Source organism: Mesoplodon densirostris, chromosome 1, assembly GCF_025265405.1.
Source record: "Mesoplodon densirostris isolate mMesDen1 chromosome 1, mMesDen1 primary haplotype, whole genome shotgun sequence".
In the NCBI taxonomy this organism is placed as follows: domain Eukaryota; kingdom Metazoa; phylum Chordata; class Mammalia; order Artiodactyla; family Ziphiidae; genus Mesoplodon; species Mesoplodon densirostris.
Genome location: NC_082661.1, coordinates 1,044,071 through 1,071,745, shown reverse-complemented (window position 1 = coordinate 1,071,745; position 27,675 = coordinate 1,044,071). Strand labels below are relative to the sequence as shown.

General features: G+C 55.0%; 1 protein-coding gene across 1 annotated transcript; it reads left to right on the top strand.

Annotated features, from left to right (window-relative positions):
• The first annotated feature begins 321 nt into the window (after positions 1-321).
• Positions 322-27,620, top strand: LRRC27 (leucine rich repeat containing 27). Its single transcript, XM_060090425.1, is given in 15 exon segments — positions 322-369; positions 371-488; positions 491-528; positions 3,079-3,209; positions 7,516-7,574; positions 10,163-10,526; positions 11,438-11,552; positions 11,878-11,987; positions 12,528-12,821; positions 14,540-14,579; positions 14,581-14,637; positions 19,858-19,903; positions 19,906-19,975; positions 21,307-21,436; positions 27,474-27,620. Coding segments are annotated over 15 exon segments (1,767 nt in total).
• The last annotated feature ends 55 nt before the right edge of the window (positions 27,621-27,675 follow it).

Sequence of the window (27,675 nt, the reverse complement as noted above, 5' to 3'; positions counted from 1 at the left end):
TGTTTTCATCCCTAAAATAGCCATTGCATTTTCCAGGAATTAAAAGTTAAATCTTGGAACTCCATGATGCAAAGGGAGGAGCAGAACATTTTAATCTGAACCTTCTTGCAGTCCAGTTTGTTTTACAGAAGTCAAGTTTATGATACTGATTATTAGAAACAATGGTCTGTGTAAGCAAACACAAATCTGCCATGAGCTACCCAGTGAGAGTGTGCCCGTGTACCTAGTTGTTGCTGCATCTCCCCTCCCTGTCTGCAGGTGACTCCAGACCCGGGAGGATGAGCGGTGGTCCCCGGAGGATTGCTTCCTCCTGGCTGACGGATGGAGGGAAGCAGCTCCTGCAAGGTTGCCTGCGGGGCTGCTGATACCAGAGAGCGGCGCTGGGCTGGCTAGGAGCAAGCCTGCATCCCCCTCCAGGGAGGCTCACGAGGGGGTCAAGGGGGTCATCCTCCCTTCTTCAGCAATTTTAGACTTGAGTCAAAGTGGTTTCGCCATTTAGGAGAGATCTTTAAAGTTCTCAGCCTCAGAGTGAGTAGGGCACCTCTGGGGCAAGGTACATATGTGCCACGTAGACGTGATTGAAGGCTCTTCTTACGTGCAGTTTTCTTTTAGAGAGAAATTCGAGAATGAGATAGAGGAGGGTTAACTTGGGGTTTTGTGCGCTGCTCTGATGTCCTCTGGTGTCACAGATGATGAAGACTCTGATGTCCTCTCCTGGGTTTGGGGGGGAGGACTTGCCGAAAACACCCTTGGTCTCTTAAAACACAACACCCCTAAAATAAGTGCAGTAAAAACTGTCACCCACAGCTTTGCAGATGTCACAGGCTTGACTCTACCTGGTGCCTGGTGCCTTCACCAGGTCCGGCACTTGCCTGCTTGAGATCTAGTGGGTCTGTCTCCTCCCGCGATTTCTAGAACAAGGTTCCATCACACAGCCTTGAGGGGAGATGGTCAGGGGCCCTCACCAGCAGTTCCCTCACTGCCCAGCAGTCACGCAATTTCCTTAAACCTCATTTTGTCCTCACCTGGAAGATGGGAATGAGAATCTATTTAAGGGTTATTAGGAGAATTAAATGATAAGCATATAAGGCACAGTGTCCTCAACATGGTACACACACCCACGCATTGCACTGTTACCCTGTTGATTGACGGTTTTGAGTGCTTTTACAAAAGCCGTGTACTTAGATTTTAAGTAGCTGCTTAGTTCATTAACCCCAGTTGTGTTACGCACCCTGTTTTTCCCGTCAGGCAAGCGCTGGTCTTGGGGTGTCTTTCCTTAGTACTGACCTCCGTGAGTGATTACTGGGTCCTCCTGTAATGCACCACTTTTAATGAAGCAAATGCTCTCAGCTCTGAACAAGGAACCCAACAGTGTCATGCATAAAGAAAGAAGGAGGAAATTCCAGAGCCTTCTTCAGGCTTAATGAAGAAACTTTATTTATGCTTCTCAGAAAACAGAGACGTCAATATACATTTTACTACCATGGCAACAAATCACTGAGTGAGGTGACCCCTCAGATTGGTGGATTTTAGGGGTTACGGGTGCATTTTGCAGCCATAGCAACACTCTCTGGAGCCACCATTATCACTTCCAGAGACCCTTATGATCAGGGAACACAGACCCCCATCTTCACACAGCCTCACAGAACCGAGGAGGGAGGATGGGCTCGTGCAAATGCAGTCAAACCGGCCCCTGTGGAGCGAAGGCAAATGCTAGCTTGTCTTTCTGAGATTTCCTTTTCTGGTGTTTACCAGGATCTGCGGCTTCAGCGCTGAGCCCGAGAGAGCAAGAGCCTAAAGCTGACCTGGCGGCCAGGCCAAGAGTGGCCCGGCGTGAAGGCGTCCACACGCTGTGTCCAGTCGCCACTTACTCCCCAGGGGCTGCGCCTGCCGCCAGCAGGGAGCAATGGTGCCGCGTCTTAGCTGCTTAGGGATTGTGTTTTCAGCATATTTGTGGAGTGTGGTTTCTAGCCAGTGTTTCTCAAGTTTCTGCTGTAAACTTGAAGGGACTTGGAAGGTGGTCTTGGCAGCAGCGTTGGGAGCTGAGAAACTGGTGGAAAAGGAGCAGCCGGCTGGTGCCGCGGGCTGTGCTCCACGGGCTTTAATAGAGCAGCGCAGTCATGACGGCTGGTGCTTACCTGCGCCCCTGTGTGCCAGGCGCTGCTCGCTTGCTGCACGTGGAACAGGCCAGGCCGCTGGAGCACAGAGAGGTTCGGGAACTCACTCTAGGTCACACAGCTCATAGGTTTTCGAAACCTAGATTTGAACCTAGGCAGCCTGGCTTCCAGACCAGTGCCCTTAACGTCTGCCCTCCGCTGCCCTAGTAAATAGAGACACATAAATACATACGTGTGTATAGTATATGTGATCATGTAAATCTATGCAGCGTGTATCAACAGCATTGGAGAAGGGACGTCTGTGTCACCCACAATCCTGCCACACTGTGACTGTAAAATCGTACGTGTCACGGGGCAAGGGTCAGCGTGCGTGTGCTTTGTCCTCTCCCCTTCCGTACTGTCCTCTTATTTACGATCCGACCTAAGGGCCCACTGGGTGATGTATCAGACTTCCTGACGTGATGGTTACTGGCTGTTTTTGTGCGGCGGTTGCTAACACAGAGGACGCCAGAGCTAACTCAGTGTGTGTGTTCTCTAGTTTCCTTTTCAGTGTCTCCTTGCATGAGAACCAAGGCCCGGACGTGGCTCCTGCCCTTGTTCTCTGGGCAGCGTGGGCCCAGGAGGGAGAATAGGATTCAGACACACTTGGGGATGAAGTTGGATGTTAAAGGGTAGTTGATGGGAGAGGTGTGACGTGCGCAGTGGTGGCGTCTGAACTGCCAGCCGGGCGAGACACAGCGTCTCCAGGCCGGGAAGCCACTCTAGCAGCTGTGCGGTGAGGCCTGGCCTCGTTTTTCTGACGCTTGTGTCTCCCATTTAAACGATTTAAGGATAAATGTTATGGGTTTTCTTTTAACTTGGTGTGTATGATTGCAGTCACTAGTGGAAATGCTTTGAGGATGTGTCATGTTTTAAAATTTACTTGGTTGACAAAAACATTCTTTTTTTCTCCCCCAGGAAGCAATTGCACCTTCAGCAGAACGCCCTCTGCACAACTCCTAAACACTTCTTTCAGTGGCTGCCAAACCTCACCTGGCTGGACCTCCGCTCTAATAGGATCACAGCACTTCCTTCTGGGATCGGCTGTCACAAGTGAGTTGCATGTTTCTTTTCCCAGGTTAGGAGGTCATCATCATCTCCTTCAAATGCCCGGGTGCCTGTTCTTTGGCTGCCTAGCCACACCCCACCCCACTGAATGTCGACTTTAGAGCAGAAGCGTGTAATGGGGTTTTCAAAGCCAGCGCGGAGGTGCGGTGGCTGCAGGTACCAAATGCACCTGTATGGTTAGAGTTTAGGACACGTAGCACTGCAGAGCACGCTGGCACCACAGCGCCTCTGCTGGATGGTCCACGCGGCTTTTGCAGCCGGTTCCCTCTCTGACTCCCTCACGTGAAGCTGCCTGAAGGGTCAGAAATACTGTACTGAAGAACCTAGGGGTAAGACGGGAATAAAGACACAGACCTACTAAAGAATGGACTTGAGGATATGGGGAGGGGGAAGGGTCAGCTGGAACAAAGTGAGAGAGAGGCATGGACATATATATGCTACCAAACGTAAAATAAGTAGCTAGTGGGAAGCAGCCGCATAGCACAGGGAGATCAGCTCGGTGCTTTGTGACCACCTAGAGGGGTGGGATAGGGAGGGTGGGAGGGAGGGAGACGCAAGAGGGAAGAGATATGGGAACATATGTATATGTATAACTGATTCACTTTGTTATAAAGCAGAAACTAACACACCATTGTGAAGCAATTATACTCCAATAAAGATGTTAAAAAACAAAAACAAACAAAAATAATAAACAAAAAAAAGAAATACTGTCCATGAATTAAACCAGCGGCTTCGCTCCCAAGGGCCCGAGTGTAACTGCGCTGGCTCCTGGTAAACAATGAGTCATTCTTCCTTTTTGGGAAAATCGGAAACCCCGAAGCGAGCTCTGTGCCATCCAGCCACATTCCTGCCACTCTGACGCCGGGCGTCTCCTGCTGCTCCCACTTCTAGAACTGGGGCCAAGCTGCCTACCCGCTTCACCCGCCCCTCCTGGCAGCCACAAGTCAGCCGGCACCCCCCAGTCCTGGAGCCACATGCAGCGTGAGGCCACCCCGCTCTCCTGGCCCCTGTGCCTCAGTGCCCAGTCCTTCTGTGCCAGCTTCTTAACCTTTAGGAAACCTCACGACGTACATTTCAGACACGCCTTTAACATTAGTTCATGCTGGGCAGAAGGAAAAGCACGTGCAAGGGCCATGAGGTGGCCGTGTCCTTGGGGATGGGAGAGGCAGCCGGGAGGCCGTGTGGTGGAACAGAGGAGGGAAGGGGCTGGAGGTGCCCGCAGAGGCAGTCGACCAGAGCTGGTAGGCGTGATCGCTAGTTTGAATTTCATCACGAAAGAGCCAGGAAGTCACAGACGGTTTGAAGGGAGGGACGGGGCTTTAAGATCACTCTGGAAGGAGGGGTGAGCGTGCCGCAGCGTGGCCAGTTAGGCTGCTGCAGCCGTCCACGCAGGAGAGCCGGGGGATTCCGGTGGGATGGACAGCGTGGGAGGAACAGAGGGGTCCAAGGGTGACCCCCTTCCTGCTAGAGTCAGTGCAGCCCCCGTGAAATGGCAGAGTGGAGGCGCCGAGGCCCGTCACGTGCCCGAACTATTGCTCACTGGCTTTGAAAGTATGTTTAAAGAAGTGAGTGTTTTGTCTGTGTAACGGTAAGAGGAAATCCCCGTGCGCCCTCCGTGCCTTTTCAGGCTCTGCAAGGAAGCAGCTAGTTTCTGTTGACAAGTGGGTGTCTCCGGCAGGGTGGGGACACCCCCGGGAGCTGTCTTCCTGGAGCTCCCGGGCCTTCCTGGACCCACTGGGTCGGCCCCCGGTTGCCTAGAGTAGTGTCCTCAGCTCCAGCCAGCGCGTCTGCCAGCGGCAGTGTGACAGGCAGCTGGGCCTTCTCTGCTTCCACCTGGTCCCCGCCGGCGTGACCCGGGTGGCCCCAGGTGTCTCTGAGTGTGTGTCAGGGAGGCTTGGGGGGGCTCTGCTCTTCACGGGGTACTGGGCTGATGTGTCGAGGGCAGTTTCATGCTTCTGGTCCATGGCTGTCTTAGCAAAATGGCACTCAGTTCTGGAGAGTAGTTGCTCCTCAAAGGATAAAAATAAACTAGGGCTTGTGCTCATAAGCACTATTCTTTATTCTGAAATAAATATATGGTCTCAAATTTTGGAATTCTTTGATTTTGCCAGTCAAAGCCAGCTGCTTAGTGTTGTCTAAGATATAATTTTGCATGTGATTTATAACCAGTTATATCATTAAAATTAGATCAGCTTGCTAAAGAGCTGAAACATTCATTAGAAATTTTAAGTAATTATGGGCTTATTGAAAGCCTTAAACTTTCCAAAAAGCCTAATTAAAACAATGCCAGTGTTCATATTCTCCCCCTCTCAATGTCTTAGATGTGTAAGCTTGCTAGCAGGGAGGGAAGGTTTAAAAAGGTCCATCAGTATATATGCTTCCTTAGGCAAGCAACTCCAGTCCAGTATATAAATGTGTGGCGTTCAGTTGAAAGTCAGTGAAATGAAATAATCAGTGGTTTACTGATAGTATTTGTGAATTTATCACTTAAAAGTGTGCACAAGAATATTTTAATGTATTATTATATAAGGTGGAAAAATCCCCTGTACACTTTCAGGTTCATAGTTGGCTAATATGCCCCCCCCCAGACAAACAAACAAATAGACAAACAAGTGGGCTGGAACATCCTTGGCTTGGAGAAAGGTGCGTTGGAAGGTCCAGGGTATGTGGCAGCCTGCACATCCTGCTGAAGAATCTTAGAAAAGCAAACGCTGTCCTCCTTGGCTATTTTTGTATTAGCAAAATTAAAAGGGGACTAAACCAAAACCAATACGTTGAAGTAACGCTGTTTAACTAATTTGCCTTTGCGTTTACCAAGGAAAGTTTAATTCCCCAATTTTACTTTTTAAAAACTTTAAATAATAGGAAAATCCAAGACAGTAAAGGGAAAGAGAATTGTGTAATCCTCAGGTAATCCGATTTTCCTTTGGGGCTGCCAGTCAAAAAGTTAAACTTGGATTTAAATGAATACTTACTAGAGCTCTCAGTTCTGTGTCTGTGAAACTATATTTTCTCCTTTCATCTGGTCAGTGTGATGTTGAATTTTGATTTTTTCACCTTCCAAGGAAAATGAGATGTGAGACCGCCCCTCCCTCTAGCTGGAGCATCATTTGCTGATGGGGTCTGCAGGGGGCTGTCTGTCTGAGGAACGTTTTTTGGGGAAGGAAAGCTGAGGATGTGGGTACAGGTTAGCCTGCATTCCGGGCCACTCTGCTCCCCATTGGTCCCCCAGGGCTGCTCGGGGCATGGAGCGCCACGCCCAGTGACAGAGAAGGCAGGCGGAGCTTCTCTGTGCCTCCCGGGGCTGTGAGGTCCTCCCCCGTGAGACCGCGGCTGTGTCTGCTGCAGGGCAGGTGTGCGGGGCGCCAGACTGTCCCTGGCGATTAAATAGTGCCTCGGCCCCAAGGAGTCCTCAGTCTCTCGGTGAAGCCTGGGTGGAGCAGGGCAGGGGGACGGGCGTCCTGCCTCTGCCTGGACGCCCAGGAGAAGGGGCCGTCACACCCCTTGGCTGAAACACTGAATGGGCCAGGGCATTTGAAGTCTTTTTACACCAGATTTTAGCTGGTGATCCCTGAAAGCAACTGAGAAAGAGAAAATGATCAGTAATAACGATGGAGCCCTGATGACATGTGGAAAAACAAAACCAGCCGAACAAAAGGGGCAGGATAGAGCTTAATGTGAACTATTTACCGTCCATTGTCATCCAGTTAGTAAATTTTTATTGGACATCTTCTGCCTGTCTATGATGTGTCTTTTGCCAAACCTTGTAAGGGATGTTAATAGCTATTAAGTGACAGAAGAGATCCCTGGTCAAATACTGGGAGAAACACCCCTTCACCATGTTTCCTGGCATTGAGACTTCAAAGAGGCCTTAGTGTGCGAATTATTCATCTCTAATCAGAGCGGATACTCTGTATCCTGGACGTCTTTCCATGACTGTTCTCAGCCAGGGCGATTGTGCCCCAGTGGACATTGGCATCATCTGGAGATCTTGTGGTTGTCACAGCCTGGGGAGGGGGCATCTAGTGGGGTGAGGCCAGGATGACGCTAAACACCCACCGGGCACGGGACGGTCCCCCCAGCAAAGAACTGCCTGGTCCCGAGTGTCCACAGTGCTGAGGCCAAGAGCCTGACCAGATGCTGAGATGTGGAGTCTATTTGCTGGTGGGGGCAGAGCATGGGGTAAACGTCTGCATTGAAGCCGCCCCCTTCAGGAGGAGACAGAGGAAGAAATGTGATGGTCATTTGATTTCCTGCTCTTAAAGTACATATTTTCTGTTTTGTTTTAAAGGCCTTTGAAAACTTTGCTTTTAGAAAGAAATCCTATCAAAATGTTACCTGTGGAGCTGGGTAAGTGCTAAAACAATAAAATAAAAGATGGTTTTAAATGCGGCCTTCTGCAGTTACCAGACCTGTAATGTACATACAGGCCTGACCCAGCAGGGAAGGCCAGCCGATGCTTTAAATCCCTTCCACACCATCCTTCTGGCCCCTGAGATAACATGGATCCGATCGCAAGAGCTGTTGCTGCTATAACGTGTGTCCTACATGTGAGCACAGTGTACGAACAGTGCACATGTGGAGCCCTGTACCTGATGCTCAGGGAAGATCAGCATCAGGCCTTTGTGGACCCAGGTGTGCTCGTGAGTCCACCTGCCCCCCTCCCCCAGGCCAGCGTGATTTTTGTTCCTCCTTCATTGCTTTCCTTGAAAGCTTTACCACTTACTGTCCCTACACAACACATGTCTAAAGGGCCTTCCTTTCAAACTTTCCCTAAGTTGCATCATCCCTTGTGTGTTCTTGGTGACCTGGCGTTTGGGGGCTCAGCACGATGTCTTTCGGATTTGTCCATGTGGATGTGGACAGCTGTCGTGTGTTCATTTCTGTTCATTCTCCAGTGAACGGTTAGCTCCGTTGCCTCCTTCCTGCCTTTTGTGCTGCTGTTTTCATGAATTTTGCTTTTATATGTGTAACGGATCCAGTAGACACTCTTTAAACTGTCTTATTTATGTTTTCTCACATGGTCGCCCTTCTGGTGCTCTTCATTTCTTCTTGAAGTTTTGCGCTTCCATCTGGGATGACTGTGTTGGCCTAAAGATCTGTCTTTTGTGTTATAGTGAGTCTTATTGGAATGAATTATTTCAGGATTTTAAAAGGTCATCTTTATTTTCCCTTCATTTTTGAAGGTTGTCTTAGCAGACTGTACAGGCTCCTAGCCTTTAGGCATCGTGACTGCTTTAGAAATATCTTTATTGTCTTGTGGACTCCATCGTCTGTCGAAAAGTCAGCAGTCTTACTGGTTTTCCCTTAGAAGTAATACATCTTTTTTCTCTTGCTGCTTTAAAATTTTTCTCTTTTTGTTTAATTCTCAGCAGTTTGTTTGTTTTTGTTTTAAATTTATTTATTTACTTATTACTTATTTTTGGCTGCGTTGGGTCTTCATTGCTGCACATGGGCTTTCTCTAGTTGTGGCGAGCGGGAGCTGCTCTTCATTGTGGTACAGTGGCTTCTCTTGTTGTGGAACGTGGGCTCTAGGCACGTGGGCTTCAGTAGCTGTGGCACGCGGGCTTAGTTGCTCCGTGGCATGTGGGATCTTCCAGGACCAGGACTCAAACCCGTGTCCCCTGCATTGGCAGGCGGATTCCTAACCACCGCGTCACCAGGGAAGTCCCCGTTTACAGTTTTTGTGTTTTGCCGTTTTGCTTGACTTTAAAAACTATCTTTGCTGGCATTCACCCTCCTTCTGTTTGGTGTCACTATGGGTTCAGTTTGCCTCTGGCTCTAAGTCGATTGTCCACAAGCAAATTGGGCAAATACGTTCACTTCTAGTCACTCCTTAGGATTTTTTAAAGCATATCTTTGCCCACTTTGTGAACTCTTTTTCTTTAAAAACACTAATCCCCAGCGTGTAGTGGTCAGGACTTCGCCGTCCTGGACTTGCGTGTGCCGTGCCTGGTGCAGACACAACGTGTCCTGCTCGGCCGCCCTCGGGGGTCCCTTGGGAGGAGACCTGGACCTGGGGTCCCGTGAAGCAGTTGCAGTCATGCCAGCACGTGACATCCAGGTGTTCACCTGGTTCTCCTGTTCGGATTCCACACTCTCCAAAGAACATGAGAGAAAAGTTTTCACTTCAGGAAACAAAGTTGTAAACCACTGACACTGAACATATTTTTTAGAGTTTAATATTTTATTGTGTAATTAAAACCCATTGTCTTTCAACCCCAATTGTAGTTTCTATATGTATTTACACAAAGAGGGCTATATTGGTTCAAGTATAATAGATACATAAGCGACTAGAAAAAAAGGTAGAAAATAGCTAAATAAATTAGGCTGAAAGGCTGAAAATGAATTCACTCTGTACAAGAAGGTAACTTGGACAGGACAAGGCTGTTTCAATGTGTTTAAGAACACAGGGGGCTGCTGGGTCTAGAGAGCCAGCCCCAGGGCTGAGGCCAGGCTTGGTGGGCGAGCCCCGCACCCTCACACCCGCACGCCCTCAGCCCAGCTCCAGGCCCAGGCCACCTGGCTGTCAGCACGTCTGGGTCCCTGCACGTCAAGGGAAAGGAGACCTTGTGAGGCCAGGTGACACCTGTCTCTGGGAAGCTGTGGCCCTAACGCCCGATGAGGGATCTGGCAAAAATTGTGGATGAATACGTTGTGGGCCAATTTTCTCTCACATAACTTTCCTAGAGATCAAAGTGTTTAAAAGTCAGCAAAAGCATTGCAGTAAAAAAATACAGGTGTGCGGGCTGAACATCAATTAGAAGCAGACACTAGAAGGTCTGGATGAGGCACATATCTTCATTTATATGGATTTATGTGGAGCGTGAGGGCCTGGGGCACAGGAGCGCAGGGAGCGGGCTCCCGGCTTGCGCGCGTCTCGGGCGTGGAGGTACAGTCTACTAAAATGGCCTTTTATTCACTGTCGATTTCCCCAGTTAAAAAGATGACCGTAAGTGACCTGCCACATCCCCTGTTGGATTTATCCGAAGAGCGTGTGCCTAACAAAGAAACCATTCATTCTCAGGAGGCAAAGGGAACCATGTTAACAGAAAAGGCAGACTTTTTCCCACCTGTGGAAAACCTAGACCCGTGTGAGTGCAGAAGGTCCACCGAGCCTCCGGAGGACTGGCCGAGCGAGGAGGAGATCAGGCGCTTTTGGAAGCTGAGGCAGGAGATCGTGGAGAACGAGCGAGCAGAGGTTCTTGAGAGCCAGCGCCTGCTGGTGGAGCTGCCCCCAGCCCTCAGGGCGGTGCTGAGTGACCAGGAGAAGCGGCGACCCCGCCCGAGACCCGTCTTCAGGTAAAGGTTGAAAGCAGAGGTGTGCTTTCTTGATCTCTGCACGGCTGTGATATCATTCTGTGATTCTCTGTTAAGACGTCAGGTGGACGTACGTCCACGTCACCATCGTTTGTTACACGGCAGATGCCAGGCCTGGTTTAGGTTAAAGTTACCCAGAAAACAGGCTCAGAGGAAGAGGTTACACTAGAGAAAAACTCAAATCCGGTGTGTGGGTGTGTGGTGTGCACACACGTGTGGATGTGTGAATATACAGAGAGAACGTGACCCAGTAACGTTGGGGAATACAGCTCACACGTCGGCAAGGGCGGTGATGTCACGTCCAGGGCACAGAACATGGTTAGCAGCCGCTCTGGTCTGTGGCCCTGCGGACGGCGTGAACACACGCCCCGCGTGTCTGTGGCGGGACAGTGAGGAAGGGCCCGCCTGAGAAGCCTGCCGTTGGGCACTGTTGGAGAACAGATTAAAGAGCTTTGATCCACGTGAAAGGTGTGCTCGTGTCTACTGCACTGTTGTTTCACCTGTTCTGTAGGTTTGAAAATTTTTCAAAGTAAAACCTTGTTCAAGTGTGATTACTTGGCCGTAGCCCTGGGAGGGCTGGAGGCGTGCAGGGCAGGTCTCCCCAGCCCACAGACCCCCGAAACCAAGTTGGTACCTCGTCCAAGTCAGTGCGAGCCTTTTCCCGGCATGGCGCAGTTTCACTGGTCCCAGGTGTAGGTCCAGCCATGGCCTGGCCCGGGGTGTGGGGTGGAGGCCCTGACGGCCGACCCCGCCTACGTCGTGGATTCTGGGGGTGACTGCTGTCTGTGACCGTCGGGGCATCTCCGTGCAGCCAGCCCGTGGCCCTGCACTCACTCTCGGGGCCGTCACAGGGTCCAGTGCGGTGCTCGGCTGACGACCTGGTATCATCGTAGGATGAGGACGCCCTCCTTCAAGAGCGTACTGCCCGAGATGGCCCCGTGGCAGCGGGCCCTGGGCCGCACCGGCCGGCCGGAAGAGAGCATCGGCCCCGGTGGAGCGGCGCAGGAGGTGAGGTCGGGGGCACCGGGGCGTCTGGGCCCCGCCTGGGAGCTGTCGTGCTGCTCCTCGCGGGCGTGTGGCCTGGGCCGGCGCGGGCCCTCACATGTGCTGCCCCGCCTGCCGTTTCCCCCTCTGGCTCCTTGCTCTTCTTCTACCCGTCCTCTCCTGTCAGTCACCCAGCTTACAGGTCTGGTTTAAGGAAAGTGGCTTCAAAATAACGTGCCCGCCTGGGGGGTGCACTCCTGCCTCTGCCCCGCGGGGCTGTTGCTGGCTTGGTCGGCCTCGGTGGGGGGCCAGCTCGGGCCCTGTCCTCACTGTCCCCTCTGTCTTCCAGCCCCGCCAACTGCCTGTCACCACCGCGCTCTGGGCCCGCGAGGCCGGCTGGCGTGGACGGCGCCCTCCACCTTCTGGTTGTGTTCGGCCGGGGGGGGGCTCCGGCGGGAGGTCAGAGAGAAGCGGGGAGGGGGGCCGGGTCCCTCTGCCCCGCCCGCCGCTCCCGCTGCTGGGTGCCGGCAGCCCCTCCGTCCCTCGCCCCAGGGTCCCGGGGCGGCTGCCGCCCGTCCTAGCAGGGCCCCTGCTCCGCCTTGCGAATAAACCCTCCTGAAATCACCCACCTGAGTGTTTTCTCTCAGGGCCCTACGGATGCAGCAGTCCTCAGAGCACGTGTTCTAAGGGGCCAGCGTGCTGGTCCCGACACCAGATGTGCTTTTCAAGTCGGATTTCATGTCCTTCAGGGAGAGGCTGAGTGATGTTAGGCCCTCAGACCTGGTCAGGGTGCACGGTGTCCCTGCCCTGGGGCTGGCATCCTGATGGCAGGGACGCAGCCAACCGACAGCGAGGCTCAGATGTGACTGCATGGCCTGGGCCCCCGGGGCCATGGTGGTCGCGGGCCACGCCCCAGAGTGTCCCTCTGCGGGAGTCCAGGCTGCAGGGCGGGAGTGGGCCCTCACTGTGCGTCCCGACAGCCCTCTGCCCTGCATCCAGGCAGGTCCCACTGCTGCCCGGCTGTGGAGGCTCAGCACTGGCCCCCCCACCCTCCTTGCTAAGCACCTCTGTCTCCGAGGCTCAGCTGCCCCCGCAGCCGCTGTCCTCACCCTCTGGCTCGGTGGCGCCTGGCTGGGGACCTCAGGAGGCCGGGTGGGACGTGCCCCTCCCCCCAGGTCGGGCTCCCCGGTGCCCAGCGTGCCGCCCGCCTTCGCTGAGGGCGGCTCTCAAATCAAAGGGCGAGCAGCAGCTCTCTCCCTGGTTCCTGTGCCGCGGGCCCCGAGACCACGTTCGGTGGCCTCCTTGGCAACAGTGTGGGGACCCCGTCCAGTGGCTTAGTCTCCGCACAGCCCTGTGGAGCACGTCACGCTTCCTGGTTACCTGTGCTCCTGCGCCCCTGAGAATGCTGCCCTGTGCCTCTAGAGGAACCTTCCAGCCCACTTCCCAAGAGGTGGCAGAGACAAAGACAGGCCCCTGCGCCCAGGAGCACCGCCCCTGACGTCACATAGTCACAGTTCCACGCGGGAGCACCGGCTTGGGTTGGGGGCTTGGGAAGCAGCCTCGCAGGCGAGGCGGGCTCTGCAGGGGTGCAGAGGAGGTGCCTGGCCCTCCCTCGGGCCTGGAGCCGGGGGAGCACGTAGCCAGATTCTGCCGGCACCGAGATCCTGCCTCATCGTGGAGATAGGACAGAGGCCCTCGCAGGGCAGCGGCCAGAGCCCAGGAGGGCCCAGCTGCTGCGACCCTGGGGACCAAAGGGCCCCCGACGCGGGCAGCGGGAGAGGCCAGGGCGAGTCTGGGATGGTGGCCAGGGTCTGGGCCCACGATGGAGGGCTCTGCTGAGAGGGGAGACCGAGGGCCAGATGTGCAGGTGGGATGGGAGGGCGCTGACCACGGGAATCCGTGGAAGATCCAGGAATGGGGTCAGACAGGCAGGTGGTAACCCAGGCTGGACAGGTAGCATCCAGAACCAGAGTGCGTGGCAGGTGAGGCCCTGGCCCCGTCCCGTCCCCGTCGCCATAGCCACAGCCTGGGCAGGGATGGGTTCTGTTCAGCGCAGAGGCTCCCCAGCGTTGCGGTTCCTCTGTGCCCGCGTGGGCAGCGAGTCCCCTGGGCGTTACTGTGGGCGGTTCGCGGTGCAGCAGGCGAGACGCAGCCAACAGCACAATGACACCGCGGGTGACTGGGCTGGAGAGACAGGGCTCACGCTCTTAGGTGAGGCTCGGGCGTCTGAGAGGAAGTGGACCGGTCAGCATCTCCTGGGCCATGTGCAGACCAGTGAATGCCTGAAGCCTTTGCTGCGGAGCTCGTGGCCGTGGCCCCGACTGGGCCTTCCCTGAAAAGTGTCCTGGTGCCTCACTGGGCAGGGGCTGGGCGGGGCCTGGCTTGTCCCCACCCAGGGAGCTCTGCCCAGACGTGCATTTCGGAGCCCCCAGGATGCCCGTGTGTCCGGCCACAGGGCCAGGAGTGAAGGGCTTTTGTGTGAAGCTTTAAAAGTGACAGTAGATGGGCTTCCCTGGTGGCGCAGTGGTTGAGAGTCCACCTGCCGACGCAGGGGACACGGGTTCGTGCCCCGGTCCGGGAAGATCCCACATGCCACGGAGCAGCTGGGCCCGTGAGCCATGGCTGCTGAGCCTGCACATCCAGAGCCTGTGCTCCGCAATGGGAGAGGCCACAACGGTGAGAGGCCCGCGCCGCAAAAAAAAAAAAAAAAAAGTGACAGTAGAAATCCTTGTAGGGGCCTCCCTGGGGGTCCAGTGGTAAAGACTTCACCTCCCAGTGCAGGGGGTGCGGGTTCGATCCCTGGTCGGGGAGCTAAGATGCCACATGCCTCGCGGCCAAACAACCAAAACATGAAACGGAAGCAATATTGTAACAAATTCAGTAAAGACTTTAAAAATGGTCTTTTTTTAGACCACATCAAAAAAAATCTTAAAAAAAAAAAAAAGAAATCTTTGTAAGCTGAGCAGAAGCTGCTTTTAACGACAACATCCGTGTTCTGCTGTGTCCTCCAGAGACAGGCGAGCCTTGCAGGAGTGGAGGGAGCTGGCCCAGGAGGGTGAAGAGGAGGAGGGAGGGGCTCAGCCGCCTCCCGACCCCACGGAGGAACCTGGTACGTCTTTGGGGGGTAGCCCGTTCAGCCCCAAGGGGTGGCGCGGCTGCCAGCGTCCAGGCTCACGGGTGAAGGAGGCTGCCTGCTCTACAAAGCCTGACCGCTCGCCGGCCTCTGTCACTCAGCCAGCAGCGACCTCCCCGCAGAAAGCAGGCCACCAGTGGGCGTCCCAGCACCCCGCGCTGGCCCAGGCTCGTCCTCCCTGTCCCCCGGCCTCCACCAGCCGCCCCTCTGCAGCCCCGGTGCCCACTCCCGGCCTCCCGGCAGCTTCCCTGTGGCACTCGGACCCCAGATCCCCCCAGCCGCCCTGCACTCCTCCTGCGTGGGTTTCAGGCCAGCCGGCCTCGTGGAGGGAGTGTCACCTCCCCTCGCCCTCCTCTGGGGGAGCTGTGCTCATGCCCTCCTGGGGGCTCCCCTGACCTCTGTGTCCGCAGGTCCAGTGAGAGGCTGTCTGTCCTCGCCCGGAGGGCCGTCCCGAGGCCTGTCTGGTCCTGTCTGTGCTCGAGCTCCCCGAGGCGGCTCTGTCCTGGTGTCCAGGCCTCTCCTTGCTCTGCTTCCGCTCTGATCACGGCAGCCCCTCACCCCTGCTCGTGAGCCCGGCGTAGCGAAGCCACCCCGACCCCACCCCCACCAGGGCCCAGAGCCTCCCTGCTGTCCCTCCTCTCTGCCCAGTGCCTTTGCACGCCGCTTCCTCTGCCCTTACCTGCTGGGGCCCCGTCTGTGTGTCTTCAGAGTGGGGGTGGGACCTCATGAACGTCTGCCTCGACCTGCACGGGCTCCTGGGCTCCAGACACCCACTGGCCGGACTATGCAGGCGCCCCCGTCCCATCAGACCCCTAGGCAGCCCGGCCCTGGCTTCTGGGGCCGGCCACGCGCGATCGTGCTGGCCTCCTGTCCCTCTGCCTGGTCCCCAGCTGCTCCTGCTTCCTGGGTGCTGGTCAGGGGTGGACAGAGGGGCTCACGATGGCGGGCTCAGGGCTCCCAGGCTGGACTCGGCCCCCAGTCCAGGCCACACGCCACATGATCCGCAGTGGGAGGGCGATCTCCCCTCTGCCCAGGCCCCCTCAGCCTCTTCACGGCGGCGAGGGCGCCTCCGCTCCCCCCAGACCACAGAGAGGATTGTTAGGATGACCCCCAGAGACCACGGGCCCCCGGGGCAGCTGGGGCTCCGGGCAGACTGGTGCACCTTCTCCCCCCCGCCGCCAGGGTTGTATTTAAGCATCGTTATGACCGTGGTGGCTGTCGGACAGGGAGCTGCTGCAGGTCACTCGGGCTTAAATACGCGTAACATATGATAAAACCATCTTGACTGTCGTTAAATGTGCAGTTCGGAGGCATTTAGGACATTCCCACTGTGTAACCGTCACCACATCTGTCTCCAGAACTTTCTCGTCTTCCCAAACGGAAACTCTGTCCCCGTTAAACACCAAGTCCTCACCCCCCCTTCCCCTGGCCCCCGGCCCCGCCCTCTACTTTCTGTCTCTGTATTTGGCTACTGTGGGGACCTCCTGTGAGTGGAATCACACGGCATTTGTCCCTTTGTGACTGGCTCATTTCACTGAGCATAACGTCTTCAAGGTTCATCTGTATCGTAGCCTGTGTCGAAATGTCCTTCCTTTTTGAGGCTGAATGATATTCCGTCGTGTGGACGGGCACGTTTTGCTTCTCCGTCCGTCCATCCACAAATGCGAGAGTTGCTTCTGCCACGTGGCTGCAGTGCCCATGGGTGCGGCGTTGCCGGCGCAAACTGTCTTGTATGTGGGTCACTCCAGCTAGAAACGACTTCTGTGATGCTGTGCAAGAAGCAGCTTATCCCGTTGTGTGTATTTTGCATATTACAGAGAAAGGTGGTCACTGTGTTTTACAGCATGGAAATTGATGAATGTCTGCATAACCTGGAGTAGCACAACATCCCCTAAGTTAGACAGGAAATTTAGAAGCTCTGAAACTCACAGCAGGAAATTTTTACTTCATAAAACTTAAATATTTTATATGGCCTAAACTACTATAATTAAAGTCAAAAGATAGGGGGGGAAATATTTGTGACATATGTTTGTAACAAAGGATTAATATCTAAAATATAAAGAAAAACCACAAGTAGATTTTTTAAATTAAAGAATGCAGTAGAGAAACGGGCAAAGTGTAGGATAGGCAGTTCACAGGTGAGGAAGCCCCAGTGGCGGTAAATTCAGAAGAGAAGCCCGGCTGCTCGGAGCTCCGGGTGTAAACACCCGCCAGCACCGCTCGGGAAGCGGCCGGCAGAGCAGAGGCCTCGGGCAGGAGGCTCCCGGCCACTGCTGCTGCCAGGGCCGTCAGCTGCTTGGAAATGTCTAGTAAAGTTAAAAATACTGATTTCTTGGAAGACTTCTGGTGTCCCGCCTCACAGAAATAAAGCAGACAGATCACAGACCTGTCCGTACAAAGATGTGGGTTTGTGGATTACAGCATTGTCTGCATGCCCACCGCGTCCCCTGTCCCCCGGCCATGCCAGGCCCTCCCGCGTCCCAGCTGCACCCGTGCTCTCGCTGGGGTCGCCCACGTCCTGCCCCCCAGAACCTGAAAGGAGGAAGGGAAGGGAAGATTCCTCCCGCGTGGGCAGGGGTCCTGAGCCTCCTGACTCATCACCCACTTTTTAAAAAGCCTTGCATTTTCATTTTTCACAATGCTCTAAACCCGGCAGCTGTGCCAGTGACCTCTGAATCCATTTTATTGGCCTGAAGAGTATCCCTCGTCTGCTTGACACTCAACATATAAAACTCGGGGTCAAGGGACTTCCCTGGCTGCACTTCCAGTGCAGGGGGTCCGGGTTCTATCCCTGGTCAGGGAACTAAGGTCCCACGTGCCGCAGAGCACGGCCAAAAAGTAAAACAAAACAAAACAGAACAGAACCAAAACCTCGGGGTCGAGCCACTAACGCGGCACAGTCCTCCTCGCCTGCTTCCCAGGGTGCAAGGCCCTGCCTCCTCTGTACTGGCTGGGGTTTCAGGCCAAATCCTGTACTTCTAAAGCTTTTAAAGATAAATGTCTGACTTTAAGAAGTACACCTGGGGCCTCCCTGGTGGCGCAGTGGTTGAGAGTCCGCCTGCCGATGCAGGGGATACAGGTTCGTGCCCCGGTCTGGGAGGATCCCATATGCCGCGGAGCGGCTGGGCCCGTGAGCCATGGCCGCTGAGCCTGCGCGTCCGGAGCCTGTGCTCCGCAACGGGAGAGGCCACAACAGTGAGAGGCCCGCGTACCGCAAAAAGAAAAAAAAAAAAAAAAAAAAAAAAAAGTACACCTGGTGGCTTTAGCACTAGTTCTTTTCCCTGTGTTGGAGCACTGTTGAGGAGAACCCTGGTTAATGACAGTGTGGCGGCTCCCAGGCAGCCAGCAGATAGTTTCAATTCTGCTGTGTCTGCAGCCTGGCAGCATGGGGTTGGGGCGGGGGGGGGGGGGGGGAGAAGGGCAGAGGGAAGGACGGGCGTGGTTCCTGCTCCCCCTCCCCCGCCCATCCACCCCCCTCCAGCCTCCCTCCTCTCTCCCAGGCTTCCCTGGCGCTAGGTCCTTCTAAGAGTCAGACAGGTGCTGGGGTGGAGCTGACGACGCAGGCAGACAGGTCGCCCCCTGGTAACCCGCTTAGAGGTGACCGGGCAGATAAGCCCTGCACTGAGCCCCCTCGCCTCCCCAGGACCCGCCCCCCAGCCTCTCCCCAGCCCCACACTCGCCCTGTCCCTACAGCAGCTGTGCTGCCCTGACCCACACGCAGACATACAAGCACAGGTCTGAAGCTTCCTGAGGAGTGCAGGCTCGGTCTGGTTCTCAGACTGGTCCACTCGGGGGCGGGGGCAGCAGCGGGCAGCACTGGTCGAGGGCCCTGGTGTGTTTCCACTCGCGTCCTTGTTACATGGGCGCAGAGCCCCCAGTTTCTGGCGCTGAAGGCAGGATCGTACCAGGGCCCCGGGGCAGGACAAGGCTGCCACAGGATGGCTGGTGTGGGACATGGCAGAGGTCACAGGTCCTCAGGAAGCCCCGGGCACCCCAGCAGAGCAGTGAGGACATACCCCCAGCAGCAGGGTGTCGGGCACCCTCGGCAGCACGGGGCCTGGCGTGGGAGCCCAGGGCGGTGGGCTTCTGGGTGGGAGCCGAGGAGGTCAGGGCTCAGGAGGGCTCCAACCAGACATCCAGTCATGGCCCAAGGAGGGAGGAGGGGAAAGGAAGGTTCTGGAAAGGCAGCCCTGGTAGATAGAGAACCAGGAAAAGGGGAATCGGGCGGGAGACGGAGGGCCACTTTGAAGAGGGGGATGAGCAAATCCAGATGAGACACCCCAGGCCCAGCTGACCAGAAATCCAGGTGTGACGTCCACAGGCCCTAGAAATGAGGTATTCGCTAGCATTTGTAGTGCTATTTAAACATATTTTGTGTAATGCTGCAACCTACAAGTTTTAAGGAATTTGTTGTTTTCAAAATAAATTGAGGTGGCCTGTGAATTCTTACGGAGAGTTTCCAGAACCATGACAGAACTACCCTGTCTTCCTCTGCCCCTGGACAAGGCCCCCCCCCCCCCAACCCAGTAAAACCCGTGGCGGCTGCTGGGGAGAGTAGAGAAAGCATCCTGCAGGAGGCGCTGGACGGTAGCCATCTGGAGCTCGCAGGGTCCCTGAGAGCATCGGAGCTTGCCTGGCCTTAGGCGCCGGGCATGGGGGTAGGGGGCTAGTTAGAGGGACTCACCTAAGCTCCAGCCGTGCCCGCACGGGTGCAGGAGGCCCTCCTTCTCACTCAGAGTCACAGCGGTCTTTCTGTAGCAGGAGAGCCAGCACTGAGTTACTTCTTGCACGTTTTCAGTTTCTTTGTGTCAGTTTGTTGTGTCATTGATCCAAGCTGGTGAATCTATAATTCAGGTTTTCCGACGGCGAGGCTTTTTCTACTTTCCCCACTTTATTAGTCAGGTGTGAGCCCTCGTGTGTTAGCTTGACTTAGTGATTTAACACAGGGCTGTACGAGAGGCGCGGGGCCCCTGGAGAGTGTGTTTCCGTCTGTTGCGCTGGCACCCCCGGGCCGCTGAGGAGCCGTCCACCTGCCCCGTGTCCTGCGCTCTGGCCTCACCCTGCACCGCCGGCCAGCCCAGGCCAAGGGTTGGCGACCCCAGCGTGTGGGGCACGAATGTGCTGCACCCGAAGCCACCTTGGTGTTAGCGGCTGTGTATTCCCGGATTCCTGAAACCGTCTCGCTGCGTTTTCCAGATGGCATCCAAGATTCCCTTTGCCACTGACCTGATAGGTAATGAGAAATGCCGATGCGTTCGCCTGGGAAACTGAAACAAAGAAAAGAGAAGTCATTGCAAGCAAGTCAGGAAATGAGGTTGGTACCGGGTCTCATTCCGTTCTGCTGGGCGCGGCGCCCTCCGACCTCCCCCTGCACATGCATCTCTTCCGCTCCCCCGACCTCACGCCCAGCGTGCCCTGCGCCCCTCCTGCAGGTCCAGGTGCGCTCAGGGACAAGAAGCAGGAGAGCCGCGATGCCGCCACTTCTCAGCTCTCACTCCCGCAGTGTCCGCTCGACCCCTAGAACGCCGCCCTTACCGCCCGCCCCCCCCCCCCCCCCGCCCCTCCGCCCCTCCGGGACAGCGGCTGCTCAGGGTCCCGGCGAGCCCTCGTCCTCCTGTGCTGACACTGCCCTGACGCCGGGCGCTGTGCCCTCGGCCCCCAACTGACCCAGAGTCTGCACCGGGAATGACCGAGGGGGCTCCGCGCTGCCCTCCCCGCCTTCCCACCTTCCCGCCTTCCTGCCGCCCCTGTCTGCACCAGGCCTACCGCAGGGAGGCACCTCCATGCGCTCAGAGGCCAGAGCTGAAGTGAACCGGGGGACTCGGGGTGGGGGGACCTGCCTGCCCTGGGCCCTGGCACTGCTCCCACCACGGGCACCAGCTGTGGTCTGAGGGCCTGGGGGAAGGTCATCGCGCTGTGACCTGTGGACGGCAGAGGGCTCATTCCTCCTCCCTCACCCCTGGAAATCGGGGAAAGGTCTCAGGTCTGCGCCTGGGGCTCTAACCCAGCCTCGTGGGTTGGGATGTGTTCTCATGTCCTCCGGGGAACCTCCGTCGCCCCCGTGGGCCCTCAGCAAGCCACAGCAGACGACATCTACATGGACGCCCCTGTGCCGTGGGCAGGATTTCCTGAGAGCTGGGCTCTGAGATGCCGGCCGGGCAGGCCCTTCACCCAGCGTCTGTCCTGCGGGGCTCAGGAGGCCGCTGTGCTGGTGGGGCGGGGTCTCGGGAGGCACGGCCGGGGGCCCACCAGGCTCTGCCGCCCTCCCCTCTGCGCGCCCGACGTCCCGCGGGAGGGCTCTGGGCCGCACTGAGCAGACATGTCTGAAGTCCTACTTGATGCCGTGCTCCGTTCCTCTCTGAGGGTTTATTAAAACTGCGCGTTTCATGTGAAAACAAAGACACACCTTCTCCTTCGCGTGCAGAGCGTGCAGGGTCCTCAGTGTGCAACATCTTTCGTGAGCTGGTCTGGCAGCTGTGAGTGCAGGAGGGGGCGGGAAAGGCAGCCCGTCCGTCTGTGGGCTGGTGCCCAACTGGGGGCCAGCCGACCAGCCCCAGGACTGCTGTTTTGGCCAGAAGGAGAAAGGGAAAATTCTCCCTCCCTGTTCGGATAGAATCCTTTCCTCATTGCCCTTTGTTTCCCCAGTGCCTTCCGAGAGGAGAATTTAGAGGAAAAGCTGAAACGGCACATCCAGCAATTGCAGGAACGAAGAAGCAGATTCCGAAGGTCGGCACCTCTCGAGGAGATAGGGAGGGCCACGCAGGACTTGGAAATTGTAAGTATTTGTCAGCTCGACTTGAAAATAAGTGCTTTGATTAAAACTCGAAGGGAACCACACGTTCTCTAAACTTGTGGAGTCTTCCCAGCATCACGGGTGGTCAGAGGATAAGGAAACATTCCCGCAAGCGTGCGCCCCCGGGTGCCGGCACCACTGGGCGGACCCGCGGCTGTGGTCCTCCCGACATGCCCACGTCTGTGTGGCAGGAAGGTTGCCACCAGCATCAGTCCGTCTATCCGTTCATCCCACAGACATAGATAAGCACCTACTGCGTGCCTGGAGTGTCCACCGTTACGAGAGTGACGCAGAGATGGAGGAGACACCTTCCTGCCCCGCCCAGCGCGTAGTCAGCCCACCCCCCGCCCTCCCCGCGAGCACCCAGGCCTCCGCGCATCCCCATCAGCTGCCCCCGCTGCCCGCGGGCGCTCGCTCTCCCAGCCGCAGGAACACCTGCCTGTCCTCCCAGCACCCAGGCCCCAGCTCGTGGGCCTGTTCCGAGCCGCGTGTCTCACCCCGGCGCGGTGGCCTGGAGCCCCTCTCCCGGGTCTGCTGCCCCAGGGCTAGCAGCATCGTCCCCACCGCCCACCGAGGGCCCTGTCACTATTGTCCCCTCTCTTGGGGCTCACAGGGATGAGGGGGAGTGAAGGAACACAGGCTGGGGCACTTCGTAGAGACCCCACCCTGCTCAGACTCTGCCCCTCTTCTCAGACTCTTTTCCTTCCCAGCCCTGCCTTCAGAGGAACCTTTATTCTCTCCAAATCTATCATTGACGGGAGTAACCGCATTCTTGGACACCCCAAACCCTACCTCTTAGGGCTTCTGAACAGCTGTGTCTCATCGCACTGCTTCAGATTAGAGACTCAAAAGTCTGTTTGGTGTTGGGGACAATTCTATGCTCACAGATTTCATAACCTGTATGAAATGAGTCAGTTCCCTGAAAGGCACCATCAGCCACAACTCCACAGGAGAAGAAACAGGCAATCTGAATAGACTGATACATATTAACGAAATTGAATCAATAATTCATAAGTTTTCCGGTGGGTTCACTGGTGAAGTCTACCAAACATTTAAGGAAGAAATTGTATCAACTCCCTTCCAGAGGCTAGAAGCAGAGGGAATACTTTGTAACTCACTCTATGAAGCCAGCATCTCCCCAGTATCAAAAGCAAGGGCATTACATGAAAGGAAAACTACAGACCAGTCTCTCTCATGAACAAAGATGCAAAAACCCTCAACAAAATATGAACAAGTCAAATCCAACAACGTATGAAAAGAATTACAAATGACCAAGTGGAATGTATCCCAGACATGCAAGGCTGGTCCAGCATCTGAAAGTCAGTTTACATGATGCATCACATCCACAGGCTAAAGAACAAAAATCATATGATTGTATCAGTAGATGCAAAAAAGAAAAAAGCATTTGACAAAATCTAACACCCATTCATGATAAAAACCCTCAGCAAACTGGGAATAGAGGGGAGCTTCCTCACCTTGTTAAAGGACATCCACAGAGACTCTACACTAACATCATACTTAATGGTGAGAAACTATACGCTTTCCCCCAAGGTCAGTAACAAGGCAGGGGTGTCCCCTCTGTTTCTCCTCAGCATCTTTGTTCTTAGGTTGCATGATTGTCTGTGTAGAAAATCCCAAAGAACTGACCCCCAAATTCCTGGAACTAGTAAACAATTATAACAAGGTTGCAGGATACAAGGTTAATATATAAAAGTCCATTGCTTACCATATACCAGCAATGAACAAGTGGAATTTGAAATTAAAAACACAATACTATTTATATTAGCACCCAAAAAATGGTGCTAGGTATAAATCTAACAAAATGTGCACAAAATCTATATGAGGAAAACTACAAAACTCCGATGAAGGAAACTAAAGAAGAATAAATAAATGGAGAGATGGTCCATGTTCATGGATAGGAAGACTCAGTATTGTCAAGATGTCAGTTCTTCCCAATTTGATCCATAGATTCACCTTAATCCCAGTCAAAATCCCAGCAAGTTATTTTGTGGATATTGACAGACTGATTCTAAAGTTTATGTGGAGAGGCAAAAGACCCAGAATAGCCAACACAAGTCAGAAGAACAAAGAGGACTGACACTACTCAACGTCAAGACTTTCTATAAAGTTACAGTAATCAAGACAGTGTGGTGTTGGTGAAAGAAGAGACGAATAGATCAATGGCACAGAAGAGAGAGCCCAGAAATGGACCCACACAAATACAGCCAACTAATCTTTGACACACGAGTAAAGGTAATAAAACAGAGCAAAGAGAGTGTTTTCAACAGCTGGTGCTGGGCCACCCGGACATCCACATGCAGAAAAATGAATCTAGACACAGACCTTATACCCTTCACAAATATTAACTAAAAGTGGATCACGCTTACCAGACTGTGTACATTGAATATGTACAGTTTTTGTATATAAATTATACCTCAATAAAGCTGTAAAAACTGGGTCACAGACCTAAATGTAAAATGCAAAAATATACAGCTCCTACAAGACAACCTAGGAGAAAACCTAGATGACCTTGAGTTGGTGACACCTTTTTATATAGAACATCAAGGCGTGAAAGAAAAATTGGTAAGTTGGACTTCATTAAAATTAAAAAATTCTGTTCTGTGCAGGACACTGTCAAGAAAAAGACAGCCACAGACTTGGAGGAAATAGTTGCGAGAGACATATCTGATAAAGCACTGTTGTCCAAAATATGCAAAGAACTTTTACAGACTCAACAATAAGAAAGCAAACAACCCTATTAAATAATGGGCCACAGATCTGAACAGACACCTTGCCAGAGAAGACATATAGATGTTCAATATGCTTATGAAACAATGCTGGACAAAGGACTTCATTAGGAAATGCAGTTTAAAGCAACAAGGAGCTGGCACTGCACACCTGTTAGAAGGGCTGTGACGCAGCCACGGACACCACCAGCTGCCCATGGACTGAGGAGCAGCAGGGACTCTCACTCACCACCGGTGGGAACACAGAGCAGTGCAGCCACCTTGGAGACAGCGTGACGGTTTCTTACAGAATTAAGTATACTCTTATCCTACAGTCCAGCAGTTGTGCTCCTTAGTATTTACCCACAGGAGTTGAAAACTTATGTCCACGCAGAAACCTGCCCACAAATGTTTGTAGCAGCTGTATTCATTCATAACTGCCAAAACCTGGAACAACCAAGATGTCCTTCCGTAGGTGAACGGGTTAGTAAACTGTGGTCCATCCAGACACTGGAATGTTATTCAGTGTACAAAGAAACGAGCCACCAAGCCATGAAAGGCAGGGAAGAACTTTAAGTGCTTATTACAAAGTGAAAGAAGCCAATCTGAAAAGGCTGCCTACTGTATGATTCCAACTCTATGACATTCTGGAAAAGGCAAAACTATGGAGACAGTCAAGAGACCAGTGGTTGCCAGGGGTTGGGGGGAGGAGGGATGAACAGGTGGAGCACAGAGGATGCTTAGGGCAGGGAAACTGCTCTGTATGACACTGTGAGGATGGATACGTGTCATTATACATTTGCACAAACCCACGGAATGTACAACACTAGGAGTGAACCCTAAGGCCAACTGTGGGCTTGGGTGGTGATGTGTCAGCCTGGGCTCATCAGTTGTAGCAAATGTCCCCTCTGGCGGGGGGTGAAAACTACAGAAATAAACTCCCAGGTGAAGTGTGGGTGCCTGAGAGCCACGCACACGGTTCACAAGACAGTCTTGACAGTGTGTGATGTAGCACCGGTGGGAGAAGGCGGGCCCCTCGGCCAGGAGCTCACATCAGGTTGGAAGGCCAGGATGTCTGCGTCTGGTGAGAGGACCAGCTGATGCCCGGCAGGCTCTCCCTCCAGGTGCGCGTGGCCCCTTTTCTTGTGGGTTAGTCTCCAGTCCGCCCTGCGGCCCCACCGGACAACAGGAGAGGAGCAAAGTGATGCAGCTCCTCAGCACAAAGGAAAGAGAGGAGAGGCCAGCTCCTGCCATAATCACGAACAGAGCACGGGCCGCCCGCTAGAGGCCACGTTTCCCAACACCCCTTGCAGCGTATGCGACGGCCTGTGACTACGATCTGGCCAGCAGGACAGGAATAGACGTAGACGTGTGTATGAACTTCCTGAGCTTGTCCTCCCCTCCCCCTGCTGGAATGCACAGGCGATGGTGGGAGCTGGGGCAGCCATCGCGGACCCTGAGGTGGAGAGTGTGGGGTGAGGGGCAGAGTAACGTCCCCGCGCTGACAGCGGCCCTCGGCTGAGCCACCGCACCTGCTTCAGCCTCCCCATCTGGGCCTCTTCCAGCTGCTGAGCCTGTAACCTAACCATTCACAGGCCAGCTTGGTTCTGGAGGAAGAAAGCCACCTGCTGGTGTGACACGAGGGCCTCTGAGAGGGAGGCTGGCAGGAAGCGAGATGGCTGGTTCCACGGGGCCCACAGACTCAGGACTGGAGAGGCTGAGGGTGGAAGGGCCGCAGCGCCCTCACCACCCTGCTCGGCTCCCCTGCCTACCCAGCAGGACGTGCGGGGGGTGGACTCTCAGAGGTTGAACAAGCAGGTCTGGGCCTGTGGGTCCTCCTGCGGAAGGAAGGTGCCACGCGATGCCTTCCTGAGCGCGAGAGCCGTGAGGATCAGGCCGGGTGCCTGCTCCCCGCGTCGAGAGCGGGAAGGGGCCTCTGAAGAAAACTGGCGGAGACAAATGCCCTCAGAGCCCTGGCTCGTGGGCCCCCCTGCCCCCGTCCTGACTAACCAGCAGGGCCGCGGCCCAGTGGGTACAGCATTTCAGTGCTTACTCCTTGAGCGGGTGGGAGCCGGGACGCTGGACGCTCCAGGGAGGGACCAGAACGGCCGACTGGGAACATGCAGCCGAACTGAAGTCCTCTGGGCAGTGATGGGAACAAGCTGTTACAAAAGTGGGCACTCAGGTAGCTGAGAACTCGGAGTTACATGAAAAGTACAGCCAAAACTCCTAAAAATTAAAAAGCCCAAATCAACAGATGAGGTCGAGCAAATGCCCCGAGAAGTAGAACAAAGACCAAAGGAGGGACGGAAAGCAGAGATGAGCCAGACCCTACGGTCCACCGGAGAGGCCTGACCTCCGAGGTGCTCTAGAAACTCATGGGAAAACCCAGGGAGGTTCAGGAAGCAGGCTGTTTCCAGGCTGCCAGGCGGCCATGGGCCCAGACCATCCAAACGGGCTCTGAGGTCCTGGAGCCCCCAGGGAGGGACAGGGCACGTGCAGAGGCTGGGCCAGGCGCCACGCAGGGACTCGGGATGTCCCTTCCCTTCCCTCTGGAGCTGGAAGAGCGGGCGTGTCCTCCCAAGACGGGGAAGAGACCCCGGAGGAGGAGCCCGGCCCGAGGGTCTGCAGGGGAGCCAGGCGAGTCCAGGGCCTGATCCTCAGATCAGGGGAGGATATTGAGGACCTGTACTGCTTGGATGACCCCAGGACAGGACGGGCGTGGAGAACTGAGTGGATGTGTTTAAAGGAGCAGTACACACCTCTGCAGGAAGGAGACCGGAAGCAGTGGGTGCTTAGTGGACAAGCAGCAGAGGTTTCCCTGGGCCTCACGACACGAGCTCTGGATGTTAGTTTAACCCAAGATTGTGGTAGATCTATCTTAGGGGATGAGGCGGCGTAGGGGTCTCAGGGGTGCCTGGGCTGGAGGTGGGGGTCCAGGTTACACCCCCAGGAGAGAGCTGAGGGGGTGGCGAGGGGAGGGAGGGGAGTGCAGAGGACACGCCCCCCCGGGGGGATGGGGAGGAAGGGAGGCCCCGCGCAGGGACACACCTGCCCTCAGACGGGCGGGAGGGCCACTCCTTTTGCTCTGGCCACCTGGTCCCCTTCGTTCTCCATCTCACCGTCTTCTGGCCCAGCGGATGGATCGGGGTGAGCAGCGGGGGTGAGGCGTGCTTGGGGGGGCTCCCCCTCGGGAGGGCGGCTCTGGGCCCAGGGGACAGGCACCACCTGTCACCCGGCGCCATCCCCAGCCCTGTGGCCAGGCTAACCTGACCCCTTCCTTTCTCCCCAAGGCCAGGAGGCTGCAGGATGAAGTCATGAAACTAAAACTGAGGTCGACCTTGAACAGAAACCGTCAACGTGCAGCTCTCCCTGGAAGCCTTGCGCTTGGCCCGACTTTGTTGCAGCCTCAGAATATATTTTTTAACACGAACTATTAAGAACCTGAAAACGTTTACAGATACTAATGACAGAGTCTGGTACAGACTGAGCATC